The sequence below is a fragment of the Penicillium longicatenatum genome, assembly GCF_028827895.1.
Source record: "Penicillium longicatenatum strain IBT 33135 chromosome Unknown contig_2_segment0_segment0, whole genome shotgun sequence".
Taxonomy (NCBI): domain Eukaryota; kingdom Fungi; phylum Ascomycota; class Eurotiomycetes; order Eurotiales; family Aspergillaceae; genus Penicillium; species Penicillium longicatenatum.
Window position 1 is genome coordinate 859238 of NW_026643120.1, and position 18657 is coordinate 877894.

General features: G+C 46.4%; 7 protein-coding genes across 7 annotated transcripts; 2 read left to right on the forward strand and 5 right to left on the reverse strand.

Moving 5' to 3' along the window:
* Positions 1-2275: 2275 nt before the first annotated feature.
* N7484_002843 (uncharacterized protein) lies at positions 2276-3241 on the reverse strand (the record flags this gene model as incomplete). The annotated part of the gene is made up of 1 exon (XM_057113263.1): positions 2276-3241. The coding sequence occupies one exon, from the start codon at positions 3239-3241 to the stop codon at positions 2276-2278; it is 966 nt and encodes a 321-aa protein (XP_056973403.1).
* A 794-nt stretch (positions 3242-4035) lies between these two features.
* Positions 4036-5887, reverse strand: N7484_002844 (transcription factor domain-containing protein; the record flags this gene model as incomplete). Its single annotated transcript, XM_057113264.1, has 2 exons — positions 4036-5266; positions 5331-5887. The coding sequence occupies 2 exons, from the start codon at positions 5885-5887 to the stop codon at positions 4036-4038; spliced, it is 1788 nt and encodes a 595-aa protein (XP_056973404.1).
* A 1482-nt stretch (positions 5888-7369) lies between these two features.
* Positions 7370-8327, reverse strand: N7484_002845 (dienelactone hydrolase family protein; the record flags this gene model as incomplete). Its single annotated transcript, XM_057113265.1, has 5 exons — positions 7370-7655; positions 7714-7991; positions 8033-8109; positions 8181-8251; positions 8305-8327. 5 exons carry the CDS (start codon positions 8325-8327, stop codon positions 7370-7372), a joined length of 735 nt encoding a protein of 244 aa, XP_056973405.1.
* A 1277-nt stretch (positions 8328-9604) lies between these two features.
* N7484_002846 (isocitrate lyase/PEP mutase family protein) lies at positions 9605-10363 on the forward strand (the record flags this gene model as incomplete). Its single annotated transcript, XM_057113266.1, has 1 exon — positions 9605-10363. The coding sequence occupies one exon, from the start codon at positions 9605-9607 to the stop codon at positions 10361-10363; it is 759 nt and encodes a 252-aa protein (XP_056973406.1).
* Positions 10364-11260: 897 nt separating this feature from the next.
* Positions 11261-12481, reverse strand: N7484_002847 (uncharacterized protein; the record flags this gene model as incomplete). The annotated part of the gene is made up of 2 exons (XM_057113267.1): positions 11261-11879; positions 11940-12481. The coding sequence occupies 2 exons, from the start codon at positions 12479-12481 to the stop codon at positions 11261-11263; spliced, it is 1161 nt and encodes a 386-aa protein (XP_056973407.1).
* Positions 12482-14950: 2469 nt separating this feature from the next.
* On the forward strand, positions 14951-15346 carry N7484_002848 (uncharacterized protein; the record flags this gene model as incomplete). Its single annotated transcript, XM_057113268.1, has 1 exon — positions 14951-15346. The coding sequence occupies one exon, from the start codon at positions 14951-14953 to the stop codon at positions 15344-15346; it is 396 nt and encodes a 131-aa protein (XP_056973408.1).
* Positions 15347-15627: 281 nt separating this feature from the next.
* Positions 15628-16848, reverse strand: N7484_002849 (Gfo/Idh/MocA family protein; the record flags this gene model as incomplete). Its single annotated transcript, XM_057113269.1, has 3 exons — positions 15628-16127; positions 16184-16588; positions 16653-16848. The coding sequence occupies 3 exons, from the start codon at positions 16846-16848 to the stop codon at positions 15628-15630; spliced, it is 1101 nt and encodes a 366-aa protein (XP_056973409.1).
* Between the last annotated feature and the right edge of the window lie 1809 nt (positions 16849-18657).

The window sequence follows — 18657 nt, forward strand, 5'->3', positions numbered from 1 at the left end:
CAACGTCCGTTCTGTTTAAGTTTTTCGATGCTCGAACCCCCCGACGGCCCTCGATGAAATCTCGGACAGACCCACCGATCCACTTGCGTACCATGGACCCACTATCCACCACGGCGAAACCACGGAGGCTGAGATCATTGAAGGCGTCCATGCGTTGATATCTGATGTATATCGTTGCACGGTCAGGTCGCGGTCGTATCGCGGTAGTTCATTTAGTGTTTTTCTTTATAAACTCATAGAACGGGTTAATGTAAATCTCTGTAGATTGATAGGACGAAAGTGCGGGAGAGCTATAGTGGGCCTGGCAGGGATCTAGTCCGGCTTTTGCTTTCCCCGCCCCTCATATCTGCAAGCGCTGCGTACTCGGTTTTAGCTGCATGGACGGCACGTCCTAGTTGGCCGTTCTGGTGTTAGTGCTCGATCCTCCCGCTTTTTGCCCGAGTAGATCGCGATCCTACTTGATATTGCTGGGTATATTTCCCTGGTGGACTGGTCAAACAAACCAAGACAACAGATACCTACGAGAATCGCGGGAGGGCCGCTAGTGGAGAAACTCATACTAGTCACCATAAACAACGCAATAACTAGGAATCATGATTTGATGATGCATCTCGGTGGAGCTGTGCGGTCAGTGCTCGACCACCACCCGTACCTGGGCTACCCGAGGTAATGATAGAATGGATTATGGATGCTAAACTTCCAAGACTACAGTAGTCAGTTTATTGGGACGGCATCTATTATCAGGGTGTTGAAACATCATGCGAGACAGTCACCACGGTCCATGGATATCACTAGCGGGGAATCGACTAGCGCGACCAGAGCAACCTTGGAAAAGGACAGCAATTCCCGCAGTCGCTTTTCTCAAAAATGAGTTACATGACTGGTTAGAGCCTCTTCGGACAAATGCTCAACGATGCGCTCTCATCAAACTAGAGGGGTATTGACGGGGAAATGCACAGGAAGCTGGTGTTTTGAAAGCCAATTTAATTAGACTTCTCTGAGGTCTAGTGTCTTCTGACATCCAAGGCCTCTTTTTGAGCGATATTCATTCTCCTCTCCACCCGTGGACCCTTGGCAGCTCTTCGTGACAGTTTTCCGACCCACTGCTCGGGGGGAACTTTCTCCCTCAGCTACCCGCCGCACTACCTTTTCCTGCCCAGCAGTCAAGGTGGCCAGATGATCGATGTGAAAAAAGTCGGCATTCACAACACCATGAAGATCCAACGGGAGACCGACATTGTGAGAAACTTATAAATAAACGCGGTAATAAGGTTGACTTCAGTCGGGACAAGCGGAACCTTGGAACCCACCACGTGAATTTGTATCTATAGTCGCCGATCCATGAATATCTTGCTAAGAATTTCTACCAAGTCACATATTGTCATCAAAAATCATTTCAAAAGAATCTTTTTGCCCTCTAATGACTCTGGTCAAAAGTACTATATTGAGCCGCCAAGGCGTCAGCGTTTTAGGCCTAGCACCGCCTTACCGCCACGACGTTCTACCAGCCACGTTAGCCCCTATCTTACGACATCTCACAACCACATCATCCCCATCTCCGTTACTCCAGCAAATTTCCTCTAATTTTGAAAAAGAAACCATGCCTGCCGCATATAACAACCTGCGAGATGCATACGTCAAGATGCAAGAGGCATACAAAGACCTGGAAAGTGCGGACCAGAAATCGATTAGACTGAGATATGCAGCATTCTTCGGATGCCTAATAGGCTCTCTCATGTGCATGCGAATACCATCGCTTGGATTCTCAGTAAGCTGGATAGTGCTATATTTTGACTCTGTAACAGTGACTCACTACCCCTAGCTCCTCCTACCGTGTATTTGGTGTGCGATAGCTATAATACTTGGCCTCGGAAAATCCTCTGTCGGCCCGATAACCAGTATCATATTTGATATCCTTTCTGCTGGTTTTATCGGGTACTATGGTTCCCTGCTCACGATTGCTGCGGCAATGGGCGACAGCTGGTCATTATTGGCTGCCGATATCCCGCTTCTCATTTCCATGTAAGCTTGTGGTCTCTGGGTGTTGTCTTCATACTAATTAGGCAAATCCAGGGCTTCCTATTTAATTTTAGCTATTTACACAGCTTTCCGGTTGTGGAGCGAGAACCGGAGTTCGAGAGGTGAATTGGGTACAGTGAAACTCCCGCTCTAGATGTCTAATTTGAGTTCTCGCTATATATCACACGCTCTATTAATTCGATTACATTATCGTCTTCCAATAAATGAAACTTATACATCACCCATCAGACCCTTCTCAAGCTGCTTGGCCAGTTTTCTCGTGTGTCAACGATGAGACTTCAAGCGAGTCAGCGTCAGCCCCAGTCGGAGTATTCTTCCCAAGATGCGTATAATCTCCCGGCTTAGTTGAACCATTGGGAATCCAGAATCGCTTGTCAATTCGACTGAAAGTCAGGATGCTGAGCGTAATGATCTCCAATGTGAAGTTAAAAACATAGAAACAAGCCTTGGAATCATACCAGGCTGGGTTGGTGTCAAGTCGTACAGGGCTCCAGTTGACCCCAGTTTTGAACCCAGCAATCGTCATACATAGACAAGCAGACGCAGTCACAATAAGCACTTGGCTCCGTGAGCTTCCTTGTCCGAACCTTTCCTCATGTTGTGACTTCGGAAGCAACACTGCTGCGGCAACATGTACAGCAGGGAGGCAGGTGAACACGAGAAGGTAGGTGAGAGCCGCAAGCTCAACATCCCGACATTTATTTTGGACGCTAGGATTCAAGGTGTAAACAATCACCACCACAGCAGTGATCACCATGATCAAGGCGCCTCCAATCAGCGCATAGATGACCTTGAAACCATGGCGCAAGATCGGATTCCACCCGATGTGTGGCTGCTTCGCTCGGAGGATGCGTTGGGCGAGAAGGAGATTGACGATGTAAAGGATCAACACGCCGGCATTAACGAAAATCTGAGCGGCTAGCGCAAGTCGTACGTTCGTTGGCTTTTGGGACCAGACGATGCGCAGGACGAGGGTGACGAGTCTTGACATGCAGAAACCAAACATCAAACCCGATAGGATAAATTTGTGTCCTCTCCGACGGTTGAGCTGGAAGATGGTCATGTTTGTTGCTGCGAAACAAATGTATAGAACGAGGAAAACAGCGCAGACTGGGACATCGGGGATAGTTGTTGGAAGACCGCCCATTGAGGCGGTATGTGAGGCATAAGGCCCCCCTCGGGCCTGTAGGAGATTTTTCATGTTCGAAATATTGTGGATGCGTATTTGTGAGTCGCTTTTGGTGATAGGAATTGGGTGAGATACGAAACGAGCGTGGGGTAATTTCTGTGCGGAGTAAGGAGTGCAATCGTGTATACAGAGGAGATACAGAGCAGGTGGTCAGAGGCAAAGGTTGATATACTAAATTTGAAGAGCGGCCGAAGTCCTTTATACCTAAATTGATTTTCGGTCTAGTTGCGAAATTTAAAGCAGGTTTCTAACCAACAGGGGCTTCGTAAAGTATAGATGTTTTTCGGCCTCGGCCAACAAAGTGCTCCGCGGACCAGATTTGGTGCGCATGCCGAGCCCCACACCCATATAAAGCCTTCGCCACAGATTTACGAGTAGCTATGTCCAGGTGGCGCTCATCTCATTTGTAAAACGGTGATTGGCGTTCGGCTTCCTAAGTTCCTCATTCTTGATTGGTCCATTGCAGGTCTATTCAAGATTAAGAACAGGGCTACAGCCGCAACATGGATACCTTTTTCGTGCCCCGGAACTTTTGAAATGTAAGTACAGTCGAGCTTACTATACCCCGAAGCTAGTTAAAATCTCAACGTCATTTTCTGAAACAAATATGCAGAACATATACAATAAGTTTGAGAGTTAGTGCACTCTATTACGTGAGCAAGATATTACACATAAGAGGATTCCGACCTGCACCAATTTCTGCTACACTGGCAACGCTAGAATCTCTGGGCTTACCTCAATAAGTGACCCGAGGCGAGTTGGCATTTCTGCTAAGCTTTGCATTATTCATTACATTTGATTTTCAATTAATTGTATGATGAAAATTCGCCAAATCCGTTACTTAAGAGGAAATTTTGACCAAAGGTGTCTGACATTAGGGCATCTTGAAGGAAGTAGGCAGGGTCTTCTTCAATGAACCACGAGAGGTCATCCCATTGCTGAACATCCTGCACGCTCGACGAAGGTGGATTCATACCGAGAGGCGGGAGGAGTTGTTGACTTGACGTCCTCGAGTTCGATCTCAAAGAAGTCTGCGGTGGCTCGATATTTTCCATTGTGGGTAGCCGAGGTGCTCGGACATTGCGCTGGATGTGTACTTTCCCCAAGAGAGGGACGTCTATCATTAATTTGCGCCCTTGAGTGGTGTTCTCCTCTTCTTTGAGAAGACTGGTCAAAGAAGATAAGGTATCAACCGCACTCTCGGCAATGCGTGAAGTGGGACTATTGCTGATTCTTCTGCGCATGAGATTAATGACTTTTTCCACTTCTTTTTCAGTTTTTGCCTTATCCACAAACAGACTGAATTGGTGATTGGTTTTAGGTGTATGGGAAAGTAGGATAAGAACTACCGTGGCGGTGAAAGTATGCAGCTCCATCATCGTGTAGAGGAAGATTCCAGGAGGCAGCGCCTCGAGAAGGACCAAATACCGCAGGATCACTGATTCGCATGCCTTAAAACAAGCGAACTGAGTATCGAAAGGCCCTTCGCTTGAATCTTGGCGCAAGGTCAGTGGCATATAAGCCCTCAAAATCAAATAGTGGTGTATAGCCTGAACTATGTCATCGGGTTCGATACGGTCCACGTCCACCTGCTTGGTCCACCAGGATTCTGGAGCCTGAGAGGCAAGCAATCTGAGCTCTTCGATCAATTCAAAGGTGGACTTCGAAAGCTCAGCTGTACTTCCGCGTGCTGTGTTTAACTCATCCAAAGATTGAATCTTGCCAGCAAGTGTCACGATCTTCGTGAAATATAACCCAGGCTGAACAACACCGTTGATCGTTATTGATTCGTCCTTGATATGCCTCTGCCAGCGCATGTCTGGAGGAAGGTTTAGAATCATTCCTAAAAGTCTGTCTGCAGAACATATCATTTCCCATAATTGAGCTTTTCCAATTTGGTTATTATCGTCATTTGTTGCGGATGACCCGTTGCGCTGGGCAGCTTGGGATGCTCTCGGTAGTCCCATCAGCTCGGCGATCGCGCCAACATGTCGAAGCCGAACCCATGCTTTTTGGAAATTACCTTGGGGCAATTGGCTAGTTTGAATGACGACTTAGTAGCCGTGGGAGCTGGAAAGGATAAAAAAAGGCCATTACTTACAGTCGAGTCCAGTGCAAGCATAGCATAACCCCAGATGTCGTGCCTAGCAGCCGATCATGAGAGACAATGGTCCTCTCCACAGTATCTGATATGATTCGGGAAAGTTCAAACCGCTTCATAATTTCTCCAGATCGGCCAGGTGTGTGTGCGCGAACTTGGGGTGTTTGCTGAGCAGTGATTGCTAGTGTGAGCATCCACGAGGCGAGGGTCATAGTGTCGACATTTGGTTCTTTCATCTTCTCATAATTATCCAGTGCTTCCTTTTCAGATCGAGCGATGAGTGGTTGAGGTAGCAAAGCGTGAAGAATCCTCAGCCAATCAAATGCAGATTTATAAATCTGAACTACTTCATCCTTTGGCGGAATCAAACGTTGAAGAGCTTCTCTCGCGGCATCCAGCAAATTCGCAGATGCTCTCTCTCGGCGTTCCTGTGGTTGCCCATTTTTCTGGCGGCTATCTAAGCTAAGCCAATCATTCTGGAAGAGTGACTGTAGATGCGACGGTCTTTCGGTTGTAAGAATATCCGACATATTGGATTCGTCATCCGAAGTGTCCATCTCAGCGCTGAGATGGCTAACAGCCAGCTCTGAAGCTGAATCAGGTTGAACACCGAGCTTGGACTCGATTCGTTGCACCACTTTGATCAAGTTGGATACTTGCGATTCAAGTTGGAATATCCGTTGTCGGGAAGACACCCTCCTTGACACGGTGGTTCTAGTTTCCTGGGGCGTACATTCTGAGCCCCGCTCTTCACATCTTCGGCAAGCCAAGGCATCTTCAGAAGCTCGAATACAGCGAACTTTGCGGCGTCTACCTGTTTTAGGGGTTGTAGAAGATGAGGTGGCTGCTCATTATTATTCGGGCGGGGGTCACCACTCACATTCTGTGCAACTTTTCGTACCACTTCGGATTCTCTGAGGTTCGTTTCCCTGCATGGCCGTGGTGATACCTTTTAGACTGTAGCGCTAAGTGGGAGAAGGGGGAGTGACTACTGCAGCTCGGATGGTCTCGGTCCGCGGACCAGTTAAGGATCCGAGGCCGAAGTATCCGCGGTTTCGTGTCAAGGCTCATGCCAGCTTTTGATCAGCAGTCACAGGCTTTCATTCATGGAAATGGGTGCCCAGGTGGTGGTGAGTCTCACTGTCAAATAGAAATCATTGCAAGCAAAACAGAGGATAATTGATGGCCAGGCGGGCTCTACGGTTGTGGAATTAAGCACAGCAAAATGTATTCAGTGGGTCTGCGTTTGACTGCCCGGGTGTAAGAACTCCAGCAGATTATTTTTTTTAATTTTGGTTTATGAGACACACCTTATATATCCTTTCAACAAGCCCAGCCGGGCTAGCTCAATCGGTAGAGCGTGAGACTCTTAATCTCAAGGTTGCGGGTTCGACCCCCGCGTTCGGTTCTCTTTTTGCTTCACGAAAAAAACGATCCGCGATTTCTTTTGGGTCGTAAAATATCTACAGTAGGGCTTGGAACGCTTATTCGCTAGTTATGATTATCTAACGGGCATTGTTGATCCACTGTAGCGTTGGAGCAAATGGGCATATTAGTTAAGTTAGGGCTTCAGAGATTCAGGTCTCTTCAGGCGTTTATTGATGTGCGTGAAGGTCGTACCTAGTCGCTGGAGTGAGTTTCATCAACTAGGAATTCTGCTCGTTAATCGTGCTACCTCAATATTACCCTGGAGGTTGAAGGTTCGGGGATTTGCGCAAATTTCGGGAAGGGATGGGTAGAAAGAAATATATCGTGACTCGGATGAACGATCTGCCCAGGCTAGCTGGACGAACATCTCGAATCTGATCCTCACGTTCAAGGGCTAGTCAAAAGATAAATAACATAAAACAAACAAATAAAAAAAGAAAGGAAGAATACTCGAACTCGACGATGAGTTAGGGAGCAAAGTACAAAAATACGAGAAGAATATCTTCATGACCTTTTCGAATTTGACTTACACCGTCTAGATTGCCCGAAGGACCTAATACAGTAAATCCTTGAAAGATGACCACATGATTTCAGCCCGCTCAAGTCTCATTTTAGAGATGCTTGCGAAGGAAATCCAGGATGATGCTATAGCCCCTCTGGTATTTCTGGCGTACTTTTTCATTCTGAAGGTCCGACCTAGCAGCCATCCATCCGTGGATCTGATCCGGGAATGTCTCGACCCCGTGAGGCACGGCCAAGGCCGACTCAAACTCTTTCACATCGCTCACAGGCTCGTCTATAGAAGCCAACAGCGCCATGGGGATGCAAACCTTGGGTGCATCTGAAGGGTCCAACATTGCAGGGTGAGCCTGCACAGCAGCCTTGAAAAAAAGTTGCCTCATCACCGGCTAGCAAGGTAGCCAACTTGCCGCCCCAGCAAAATCCGACAACGGACCACTTATCAAATTCCTTACCACCCGGCACGAATGTATTCGCCTGAGCGACCAGGGTCGGAACTTTAGCCAAAGACTTGGCTGGTGCTGCCTTGGTTTCAAAGAATTCACCAAGCTTTTTCTGGTGCTCCTCTGTCTGAGGGGGGTACCAGGAGATCTGTGCTGGGCTGCCTTCAAAGAAGTCAGGCATGAACACGCGATACTTGCGGTTGGGATCCGAGTGGGCCAAATTATCGGCACCCTGGATGGTTTGATCGAAGAATCCGAAGCTATCTGTTGCCTAAGTCAGTTTCAGAGGCGTAATATGTCGCAGTATGGCACTGCGAATGCCCATGAGAGAAGCTCCCTATCGTAGATGATGAGAATGGCTTCCATCGCGGTCTCGGGGCCGGTGATGTCTGCAGAACCCAATTAGCGAAATTGCAATGGATGATGTCTGGGACACGAATTGGACATGGGTTAAACTAACAGTTCTTGATGCCATTGATGGTTACGTATTCTCCCTTAGGCTGATACCCGCTGGTAACAACAGGAGGAATGCTACATCATGAGATTTAGCAACTTCGGTTTCTGGAGAGAAAAGAAAGTATCACAAGGTGCCACTTAGGAGCAACATGCTTTGCTGACGTTGGCCATATTTGTGTTTTAGTTTTGGGAGATCAACTTGGAAGTACTTGAAACGTCGAGCGAATTATCCTTTGAAAGATGATGTATCAAAGCCGGTCGGTACAAAGCAGTTATTTAACTCTTTTGAATTCATCTTCAAAACATATGTGGAGGCTGTTCTGTCTCCGATATCGCGTGTGTCAGTAAACTTGATCTTCACCGAAAAAAAGACAACAGGGAGTGATGGAAACCTTAGACCCCGAGTGTAGCCGAAGCGAAAAGGGAAGGAAAAAAGACTAAAGCGTATCAAAATGATCGTGGATAAAACTTTTTACGGACCAAAATATTTATTCTGGTATGATGGTTTAAGGCCCGAAGCCTAAAATGGACTCACCCCAGCTAGCAGACAATTACTCCCCTTGAAAGTTGATGGCACTGCGCGATGACTTCATGAAAAGCGCTGTGTGCAATGGGTCTGATGTACTTTGCGAAGAAAAGGTTATCGGTTAGGCTTGCGTTTGCCATCGGCGCCGATATCGATGTGCCGAAGCTAGAGAATCATTGTTGCGCATTTAGTCTAGTTCTTCGATTATACTTGGCAATAATTGAAGTGGCGGTGGGTCTGACGTGCTTTGGGGTGGATACATTTTCCATAAGGCTTGTGTTTGCCATCGGCGCCAATCGTAGTTCGCCGAAGCTACGTAGAGGAAAAGAGTGGAGTATTGATTCTAGATCTCCGATCCTCCATTTCGGCACAACAGATCATGGTGGGGTCTGGTGTCATCTGGGTAAATTAGATTATCGTAATTGGTTAAGAGTGAGTTTGCCTTCGGCGGGGATAATCGGATACTGTCGGTTCAACTCAGATCGGACGGGAATCATACTGCACCGTATGCTGCATACGATTTTGGACATCTTGTGGTTCAAGGAAAGCTCTGTGACGGACTTGAGATGGATGCGTTCCGATATCGGTAGTGGAATTGATATATGAAAATGTATATCTAGCAGGCATATCGAGAAAGATCTCTAGGCTTTTGGTTAATTCTATATTCACAACCAATTCATCATTGGCCTTTGCCTAGAATATTCATCTTCCTCTCGATATGGAGTCTGGCAACTCTGCTTCGAAATTCCGAGAATGTCTCCAGCAAGAGGATTCGTTCTCCCCTAGAAGTTGGATTTGATTGTCTTTACATGGTATCAAACCATAGAATTCAATTTGCAAACCATGAACGTGACACTAACTCTCTCGATTGATTTTAGACTGGAGCAGGCTCTACCGCCTCTATGCATGGCCAGGCAGACTTAGCCATTTCGACGCTCAACGATATGCGTTCTCATGCAGAGATGATCGCGCAGTTGGACCCGTCTATTCCCATTATTGCGGATGCGGATACCGGATTTGGAGGGCCTATTATGGTTGCCCGCACGGTGTCCCAATATGCACGATCCGGAGTGGCCGCTTTGCACATAGAAGATCAAATCCAGATGAAAAGATGTGGCCATCTCGGAGGGAAGATTCTGGACGATACCGAGTCCTTCCTGTCGTGTATTCGAGCCGCAGTCCAGGCCAGAAAACGGATAGGGAGTGATATTGTTATCAGTGCGCGGACAGATGCCTCGCAAATGTACGGTTACGAGGAGAGTCTCGCTCGACTGAAGGCCGCCCGTGATGCGGGAGCCGATATGGGATTCTTGGAGGGTGTCTCATCGAAGGAAATGGCCCGCCAGGTGGTTCAAGACTTGGCCCCTTGGCCAATACTTCTGAACATGGTCGAACACGGAGCAACTCCAATAATCTCGGCCGAGGAGGCGAAGAATTTTGGATTCAAAGCCATTATCGTTCCATTCGCCGCACTGGCCCCTGCTTATGTGGCGATCAAAGAGACCTATGAGAAGCTGAAGCGAGAAGGGATCACAGGCTCTGATTCTAGTTTTACTCCACAGAAGCTGTTTCAGATTTGTGGCCTGAAGGAAAGCCTTCAGATAGACACTGAAGCAGGCAGCTCCAACTTCAAGGTCGGCGTAGACTTGAAGAAGGCTTAATGTTTGTGAGATTGCATTCAGAATTTCTCAGCGCTAAGATAGGTAGCTTCGAACTGTATTTACGGATAGTGAAGAATGACGAATGTATATCTAGTTGAAACCGACTTTCCTAGGTAGGTTATTTACTATGGAGTAAAAGATTTACCCATATCGGAAGCTGCTTTTCAATGGCGGTCTGGGATATATCGGTATCTTCAAACCGTTTAGTCAGTTTTTCGCTTGGGGCGTTCGGTTGTCAACACGACTCTGATAGTGTTACCTATTCTAACCTAGCGAGCTGGAGTCCGTCGTAGAGCCATTTCTAGCCTTTTCTTCCTAAGGACAGCTGCTAGAAGGCGCTAAATGCTAAAACAACATCTTCCTCTGTCTTTCGACAACTCTACACAGTAGTGGATAGACGGCGGTGGGCTCTCGCTGTAGACTTTCCTATTTTCTCACTCACATACCTAGAGAAATCTAAGAGCGTGTAGAGAGTTTACTCGTAGACTTGAAGCTATTCTTAAATACAATGGATAGCGGGGGATTCCGGGTAGAAGGTGGAGGGTCTGGTATTTGGCACACGGAAGTGTGTTAAAAAAAAGTGAGATACGACATTTTCGTTGTTGAAAAGCGAAAAAAATAAGGCGAGAATCACAAATCCACGAGTAGCCGCATGGTTGCCGTAATATTGCCAATTTGATCCTCGAAGCATCATGGAGAAAATTCTAGGTCATCATTGACTCAGAACTCTGGGTACCGAATAAAGACTTTTGATCGGCCGACTACCAATATGCGTGCAACCAATCGTGCCATTTTGATTAGCGCCGGACTTGAATCATGTATGAGAGTCTTATGTGCGTCTCTTCTAATTGCTAGCCTTTGGGTTAAGAGTACCCTGTAAAGAGTGTTCATTCCAAATCAATCAACAACGGTGAACTCGACAGAATTGGATGAGGGGACATATATAAGCGGCCTCCCATCATTGTCAGCAGGATCAACGACATGATGATGCATCCAACATGGTAGTTTCACCACTGTATTCGCATGTTCTTCGCGATCGCCCCAATTCCACCAGTCAATGCAGCCACCCCAGTATTTGTATCGATATGTGTCACCGACCACTGTATCGGGGTGCATATCCTCAAAGGAAATCCAAAACTTGTCAATAAAAGTTTCCCCTGGTTGGAGGCTGCGAAACCACTCAGGATCTGTGACGTTGACCTCAACGTCTGGGTCATCTACCATTATCCAGCCCCTGTTACTATCTCGTTCTTCGTCATAATAACTCTCCCACAGTGGGCGATCTTCGTCAGTATCCTGCGACTTATCGTGATCATGGCAGCGGCGTTGTAGTCGGAAGTGATCGTGTTCGAAACCATATTTGTGTATGATGATTGGCTTTGAGTTAGCGTGAACAGCGTCGTAGTTCTCGTTTGTCAGGCCATCGTAGCTGATCTTTGCTGTGACATAAATTCCTTCTTTCTTAGAGATTGTCGTTGGGGCTTCCAGAAACACGCTTACACAAGGGGTTCCAGGGCTATAAAGAGAGCAAATTAGTCACAATGAAGACAGGAAGCCACCTTAAAGCCTTTCTCACATTCGTTGGGATTTTTCCACACGAGGGCCATCGCGTTCAGAGGGCGTAAGTTCTTTCATCTTTTCGAAGGTGACAGAGCAACGGGCTCCTCCGGGGATGACGGCATGGGGTAGCTCCAGGTTAACCCCAATTTCCTGATCCCAGTGCTGCCGCAAAGTGCCCCAAGCCCACAAGTAATACTCAGCCCCAGGCCAAAATAGCTCATACTTCTCACCAGCAATCAAATGGTTCTTGAAGGATTCCGGGAAATCCATTCTTCGTTGGAAACATTGGCCAGGAAGAAGCTCTTCAGTCTCAACTATATAATTTGGCCCTGTAAGTTTAAAGATCTGGGGAGGTGGCGACTTCTGCTTTGCTATAACCTCCTTTAGACCTTCCGACGTGTGTTGAAACAGCATGAAGCCAGAAGGACCCCATCCATCAGGTTCAACGCTCCAGCGGAAAATACAAGGATCATTGCAGTCTTCTTCCGCCCGACGGATAGTGATGAGAGGACCTATCGTGTTCTCTACAAATACGACCATGCTAGACTCTATCTCCATCGAGAGCTTAGGCGTCTTTGGACTTTGGCATTGGTTAGCTTGATTCATATAAAGATAGGGAGAATCTCACGGTCTGTCATGTTCAAAGAATTTGACATTCGATGCAAGTTGGGGATCCATGGCAGGCTTTTCTTCGTCTTCCTTTTCAGACGGGATGAGGGGAGAACAGGGGAGGAGGGAAATATGACGGAGAGGAGAGGGAGAGACGAGTTGAACTAATATGTAAGTGGGGTTGGGTACGGCAAAAAAGCCTTCCTAGTTATCCCAGACTTGGCACACTTAAGATAGCAGATGACATGTATTAAGGGCTAATAGAAAAAAGGAAGCTAAAACGAGGGCCATAGATCCTGATAATAAAATACAAATCACTTATAGTGTTCACGTTCCCCTTACTTCAAAGTAGTGTGGTGTATCACCCCAAAAGCGGCTGTCTTTCTCCCTCCCCAGCACGCCTTTTCTGTCGCAAAGTCAACCACAGCAAGGTCCCTTGGCCCAGAGCAAAGACTAAATCATCGACAGTCACAAACCCAACATTGGAGTACCATGAAATCACAAGCATACTGATCGGGTGCCCGCCATCTAGATATAAATGCCATGGAAGAGAGACCCTAGGGACCCAAAAAACGCCCGAGAGTATGAAAGCCGCAGTTTGAAGCTTAAGACCGACCACACTTTGACTTTTTAAGGGGCTGCTGAGCTGTTTGTATATTCCTATGACAAGAGGTATAGTCGTAAAGAATGGTAGGAGAATGTTGCCATGGAGGCCCCCATAAAGAATGATAGGGTCGCGCTCATACCAAGGGCAATTCGGATGATCCAAAGGACAGAAGACGTCAGAGACTGCATCTGCTATGAAAGGTACTAGGGATATGATAAGAAAGCCGGTGTAAATGACTAGTATGAAGGTCTTGCAAAGCAGACTGGTCGGTCTGTGGTAGAGGTTTAGCCCCAGCCTATAAAAATTAATTAATTCCGGTCGCTTTTGATTCTCAAGAAGTGGAACGCTTTGAACTCACATGATATTGAACAATGCCCATACACCTATCACTTGGGAAAAGTTAATCCAGTCAAGTGCGCCGCGTGGATAGTGAGTCCAATAGAGCTCGAAAGGAAAATCATCAGGGAAATCGGAAGGAAGATCGGTGGGGTAGATATTGATGGTATAAAAGATAACGAAAAGTAAATGCTCCGTGGAACAAATAACATTGAATAGTAAGTAGTACAATGAGAGCTCTTTAGTGCCCTTGCCTACCCAAGCATCGCGTACGTGGGGGATGAAGGAGAGGAAGACCAAAACGAGAACGATACTATTTGCCCGTTAGTCTTTTTATTTTTGTTTTTCTTTTTTCCTGTCGTAGGTTCACTGTTCTGGGCTCATCGAGGAATACGCACAAGCTGATAATGCTCAGCAGCATGCTGCGCGATCACTGCTGGGAGTGATAAGGACCGAGCAATAAGTTGTGACAAAGAAGAAGAAATATGCGTGGGAGATGGAGGGGGGCATCTTAGTACGAGGTGGAAAAATTGTATATTAACATGCCGCTCCGATAAAGAGCCGACTAAAAATAGGACTATCAGTGGAGCCAGAACTCTCATTATTACAGTAAGTGCTCCTACAATAAAAGATAATATGGGATCGGGATATTTTTTAGGCCGTCTAATATTGCTTCCCACGTTACATTCGCCTAGCAGGAATCAATGAAACTATCCGGAGATTACACATGAGCTTGAAGGTAGGATTCCACTTGGATCCAATTTATCCAGTGGATGTAGAGCAATCCACGGCAAAAATTACCCTTCGTTTGGGGGCGAGATTGGATGCCAAGATTTGCTATTTAAGCGAAGAAACCAGGCATTGCTATTTTGCTGCATTATGACAGGCTTAAAAAATGAACTAAGAAGGCAGAGACTTTTATCATCCTTAATTAGGGCTAGGGAGCGCCACCAGGGTCGCGCCGGCATGAACCGAGGTGGGCCGCTAAACTCTTCCTGGTAAGACCAAACCGAGCCTCGTTGTCCCTGAATCTAGGGTCTATATACTGACTAGCATCATTTAGTCTTAATATGTCTCACAAATATGTCGCAAAATACCTCTTATTGCTTACCCCTTCATGCTCACATAGTTACTGAGATGCCAATCTTTATCGAATGCATTTAAATTGGAAATGCAACTATCTATTTTCATGCCGTTCTACTGCTTGATACAGACCAAGGCTACCCAAACAAAGCTAATTTATTGACCGCTAGGATAGACAGCGCAAGGTAAATGGAATCTTTTCCATCGTATAATGCCATAGTGATGGGGCTTTCCGAGATTGCTTCACGCTAGACTGGATGTTGCGATCTAGTGACGTGGATCCCAGTTTTAAGGGACATCGCTGGTGTGAACCGGGGGTAACAGAGCCCGGATTCTAGTCACCAAACAATTGCCTTTTCCTCGGCGGTTGATCAGATATTGAAGAGGGAGACATGATTCAGGTCTCCGCTGATAACAACACTGATCTAAGCACCTTAGAAGCAAGACGACGTCTTCCGCTCCCCGATGGAAACACCTGCAACACAAGCCTCGGGATTGACCACAATCCTGTCGACGTTTACTGGTGCGACCTCGCGTCAGAAATTGCATCCGACCCGGATGGAGATATTGCACAGCACGTTGCACTAGCAAATACAGCTTTAGCCAGCGGCGACTTTACCGCTCAGGATATAAGATGGTTCTTGCCGATGAAGCAAATAAAAATATTTCATCCCCGAAGTATCGGTATAGTATTTTACCGAGATGCTATCCTCGCTGTCAAGCAAGAGGTTGAGTACGGTTATTCATATGGGTTGGATTCACACTGTTTACCCGACCTGATGAATTGATGGCCTTCTGGTATTTCAGCATGCCCTAGTCGGTAGAGATTGGTCCGGTGAATATTGAAATGCCAGAGCATGTAAGACATAAACAGAAACAGAAACCTTCCACAAGACTGGCGTCATTTTCTACAGTTTCAGACTTACATACACATACTGATAAAAGGTTGTTTAGCCCATTCATGTATGAATAAACGAGTACTTTTATCTCAATCCACCATCTTCTGACTGTCCAGGACAAATCGTCAGTTAGTATGATATAGGAGCAAGGATAATAAACCTGCCATTTTTCAGACAACTCCAGCATTCTGCTTGTAAATCTCCTCAATAAACTCATGTCGCTTGACAGCACCCTCAAAGTCACAAAGAACGCTCTTATTGCCTGCAGAAATTGCCTCATAGACACGGGCCACGTTCCTATGAGTTGGGGGCATTTCCGCAAAAGTACCCCTTACAGGCTCGATTTTCTCAACCTTGTCGCTCTGGAAGTCGTGAAGTTCAATACTGGTTGCACCGTAAATCTGGATGTGGGCATTGGGGCCTTTAACTCTTATCTCCCCCTTCTCGCCGTAAATGCTCCACTCCATTCCAGGTGCATCCTTGAATGGCATTCCGCCTCGAATTGTAGCAGATAGTACTGCGCCCGAGTTCAGCGTTCCTTGGATCAACACGTGGTCGGGAGTAGTCTTCTTAACGTTTTCTTTGACAGTGGAGCCATCAAAATCCACAAGCTTGACAACTGGAAGCTGGTTTGAGAGGAGGGATTGGAAGCTCGAAAGCTCGCCAAGGACTGCAATCAATTGATTTTAGTTATGACTCAAGAGACTTAGTGGTGTCAGAACAAACCTTCTCGGACAGCATCAAGTAAGTGGGAGGCTGGAATTGAGAACAAATTGCCCCCGACTTGTTGGTCAATTAGGTATTCGTAAGTCGCAATTTCTGTTGGTCCGCCAATCATGCCTTGGGCACTAATTGAAGTACTGAGAACTCTTCCAATCTTTCCATGACCTATAATCTCTTTCAGGGTTTCAATGGTAGAATCAAATCGACCTTGCAGGCCAACTGCAGTGTTTTTGACATTGTTCTGTCTGGCGATGTTGAGAAGGTCCTGCGCTTCCTGTAGGCTTTTTCCCAGTGGCCACTCAACATAGACGTCTTTGCCAGCTTTGAGGGAAGGGATGATGGTTTGGTGATGACGATCAACTCGTGTAGTACAGACAACAAGATCAATCTCTTTGTCATTGGCAAGGTCTGAGTTGAAGATATTAGAAACGTTTCTCCCCCGCTTTGGTCGATGACGTCATTTTGTACTGACCTTGAGGGTTCCCATAGGTCCTGACACCCTCTGCAAGCTTTAGCTCCTTGGCGGCCTTCACAGCACTCTCCGCTGATGAGTTGCAAACAGCAACAATTTCGAATTTCGACTCGGGACTTTGCAGGTATGGCAGGTGCGCCTTGGCTGCCCACTGACCTGGTGAAAGACCGATAAAACCGACACGAATAGGGGCCATGATTGTTTAGTTGGGAAAGAGTTAGTGTCTTGATAATTTGATTGCATATATGTACACAAAATTGAATAGTGGATTATCAATCCAACACTTCAGCCGGAAAAGGCTGGTTTTAGCATCCGGACCGGAGCGCATCAGCTCCGACATCCGTGTATAGTGGATCATACCTCTAATCTTCATGCTTTACAACCCTCGAGTATTTCAACGCCATGGGTCTGTTTTGCCATATATTTGCAGGGTGCCCATTTTCTATCATCAACCTTCTGTACTATCCAGAATTCTTTCTACATGGCTTCGCGTACTCCAAACAACCACAATATTGCCATTCTTTTGATTTGTGACCGTCAGAAGGATAGAAAGGAAAACTGCTTCCAGGACGTGGGAAAAGCCTTTAGTAAACTCACAGAACTTCAAAGTGCCTGATCCAAAACTATATGGCCAGGGAATGCTTGGCGGACAACTAGTGCCGGCTTTTTCATACGAACCTGGCTTGACACTACTTGACCCCGTATTTGATCTGCAAAATAACAAACATTTTAATGCTTTGAAGATCACGTCAGATAGAGTATTTAACAAAAGTTTAACAATACCCTAAATTAACACGGTGCTGTGTACTAGGGTCAACGAATTCAAAACTTTGTATTGGCCCTTGAATTCCAAGCATGCCCCCGACGGAGCGAGATCATTCCGTTTGATCAACAAGCCGCGCCTGATACACTGATCCCTGAAGTAATACATTTCTGGGTAGAATGGGTTTGAAGTTTCCTGATTTTGCAACGAGTCCAGGGTACATCACTGAGGGATGCCTGGGAGACCATGACAACCAATTAGCAAAAGATCTAGAGTGGACGAAGTTTGTGGCCAGTGAAAATGCTTAAGGAGTGTTATCCACTGAGCCATCAGCTTTTCTGATCTTAATCCCGGCTCGAACAGGTGAAGCGTTGTCTTGCATTTGCACTAAAATTGCAGCCGAGGTGGTGAGTTTATTCTTCTATACTCGAGATAGAAATATTTCTTGATGCACAATTTCTACGCTACTTTAATTGTGTTGAGTGAAAGTTTTTAGCTAATAATGTGGCGTTCAATTAGAAGGCTCTCCAACATCTATACGACGACCAAATATCCACCTCGGCCAACTAGACTTTACGTCTTCAATGGCAGTATATTTGTGCTAACATATTATTAGATTCTGGTGTGAGATATAAATTATACAGTCGCCTCTCACCCTTAGCACACCCGCTCTTAGCACACTCCCGCTTTTAGCACACAATTCGCTTGGATGGACCCACTTTTCTTGATTTTACATACAAAATCTCCCGCTTTAGCACACTCACCCTTAGCACACATTTTTTCCAGCTGAGTCATCCGCTTAGTCATTCATATCGACCAATCAGAATGCCTGAAATCTCCGATCTTCCACCTCTTCCGACCGTCAGACCAGCTACACGAGCTGCTCTACCTCCAGCCCTAGCTCCAGCTCCAGCTCCAGCTCCAGCTCCAGCTCTAGCTCTACCTCCAGCAAAGCGTGCTCGAACAGGCATATCAGACACGCAGAAGCAGGCCTTACGTGCCTTTTGGTCTAATTCCAACCCTAAGCCGACCCAATCCGCGTGTGTAGATTGGTTTCAGTCCCAATTTAACCATAGAATCAATCGTGCTTCGGTCTCAAAAATTCTTTCATCCCGTTATGAACATCTTGATACAGGGCCTATAAAGGCAATTGATCCACGAATTTCTTCATCTTTCTGGCCTATTCTAGACCAAAAGCTATCAGATTGGATTGATAAACATATTGATAATGGATATCCAATT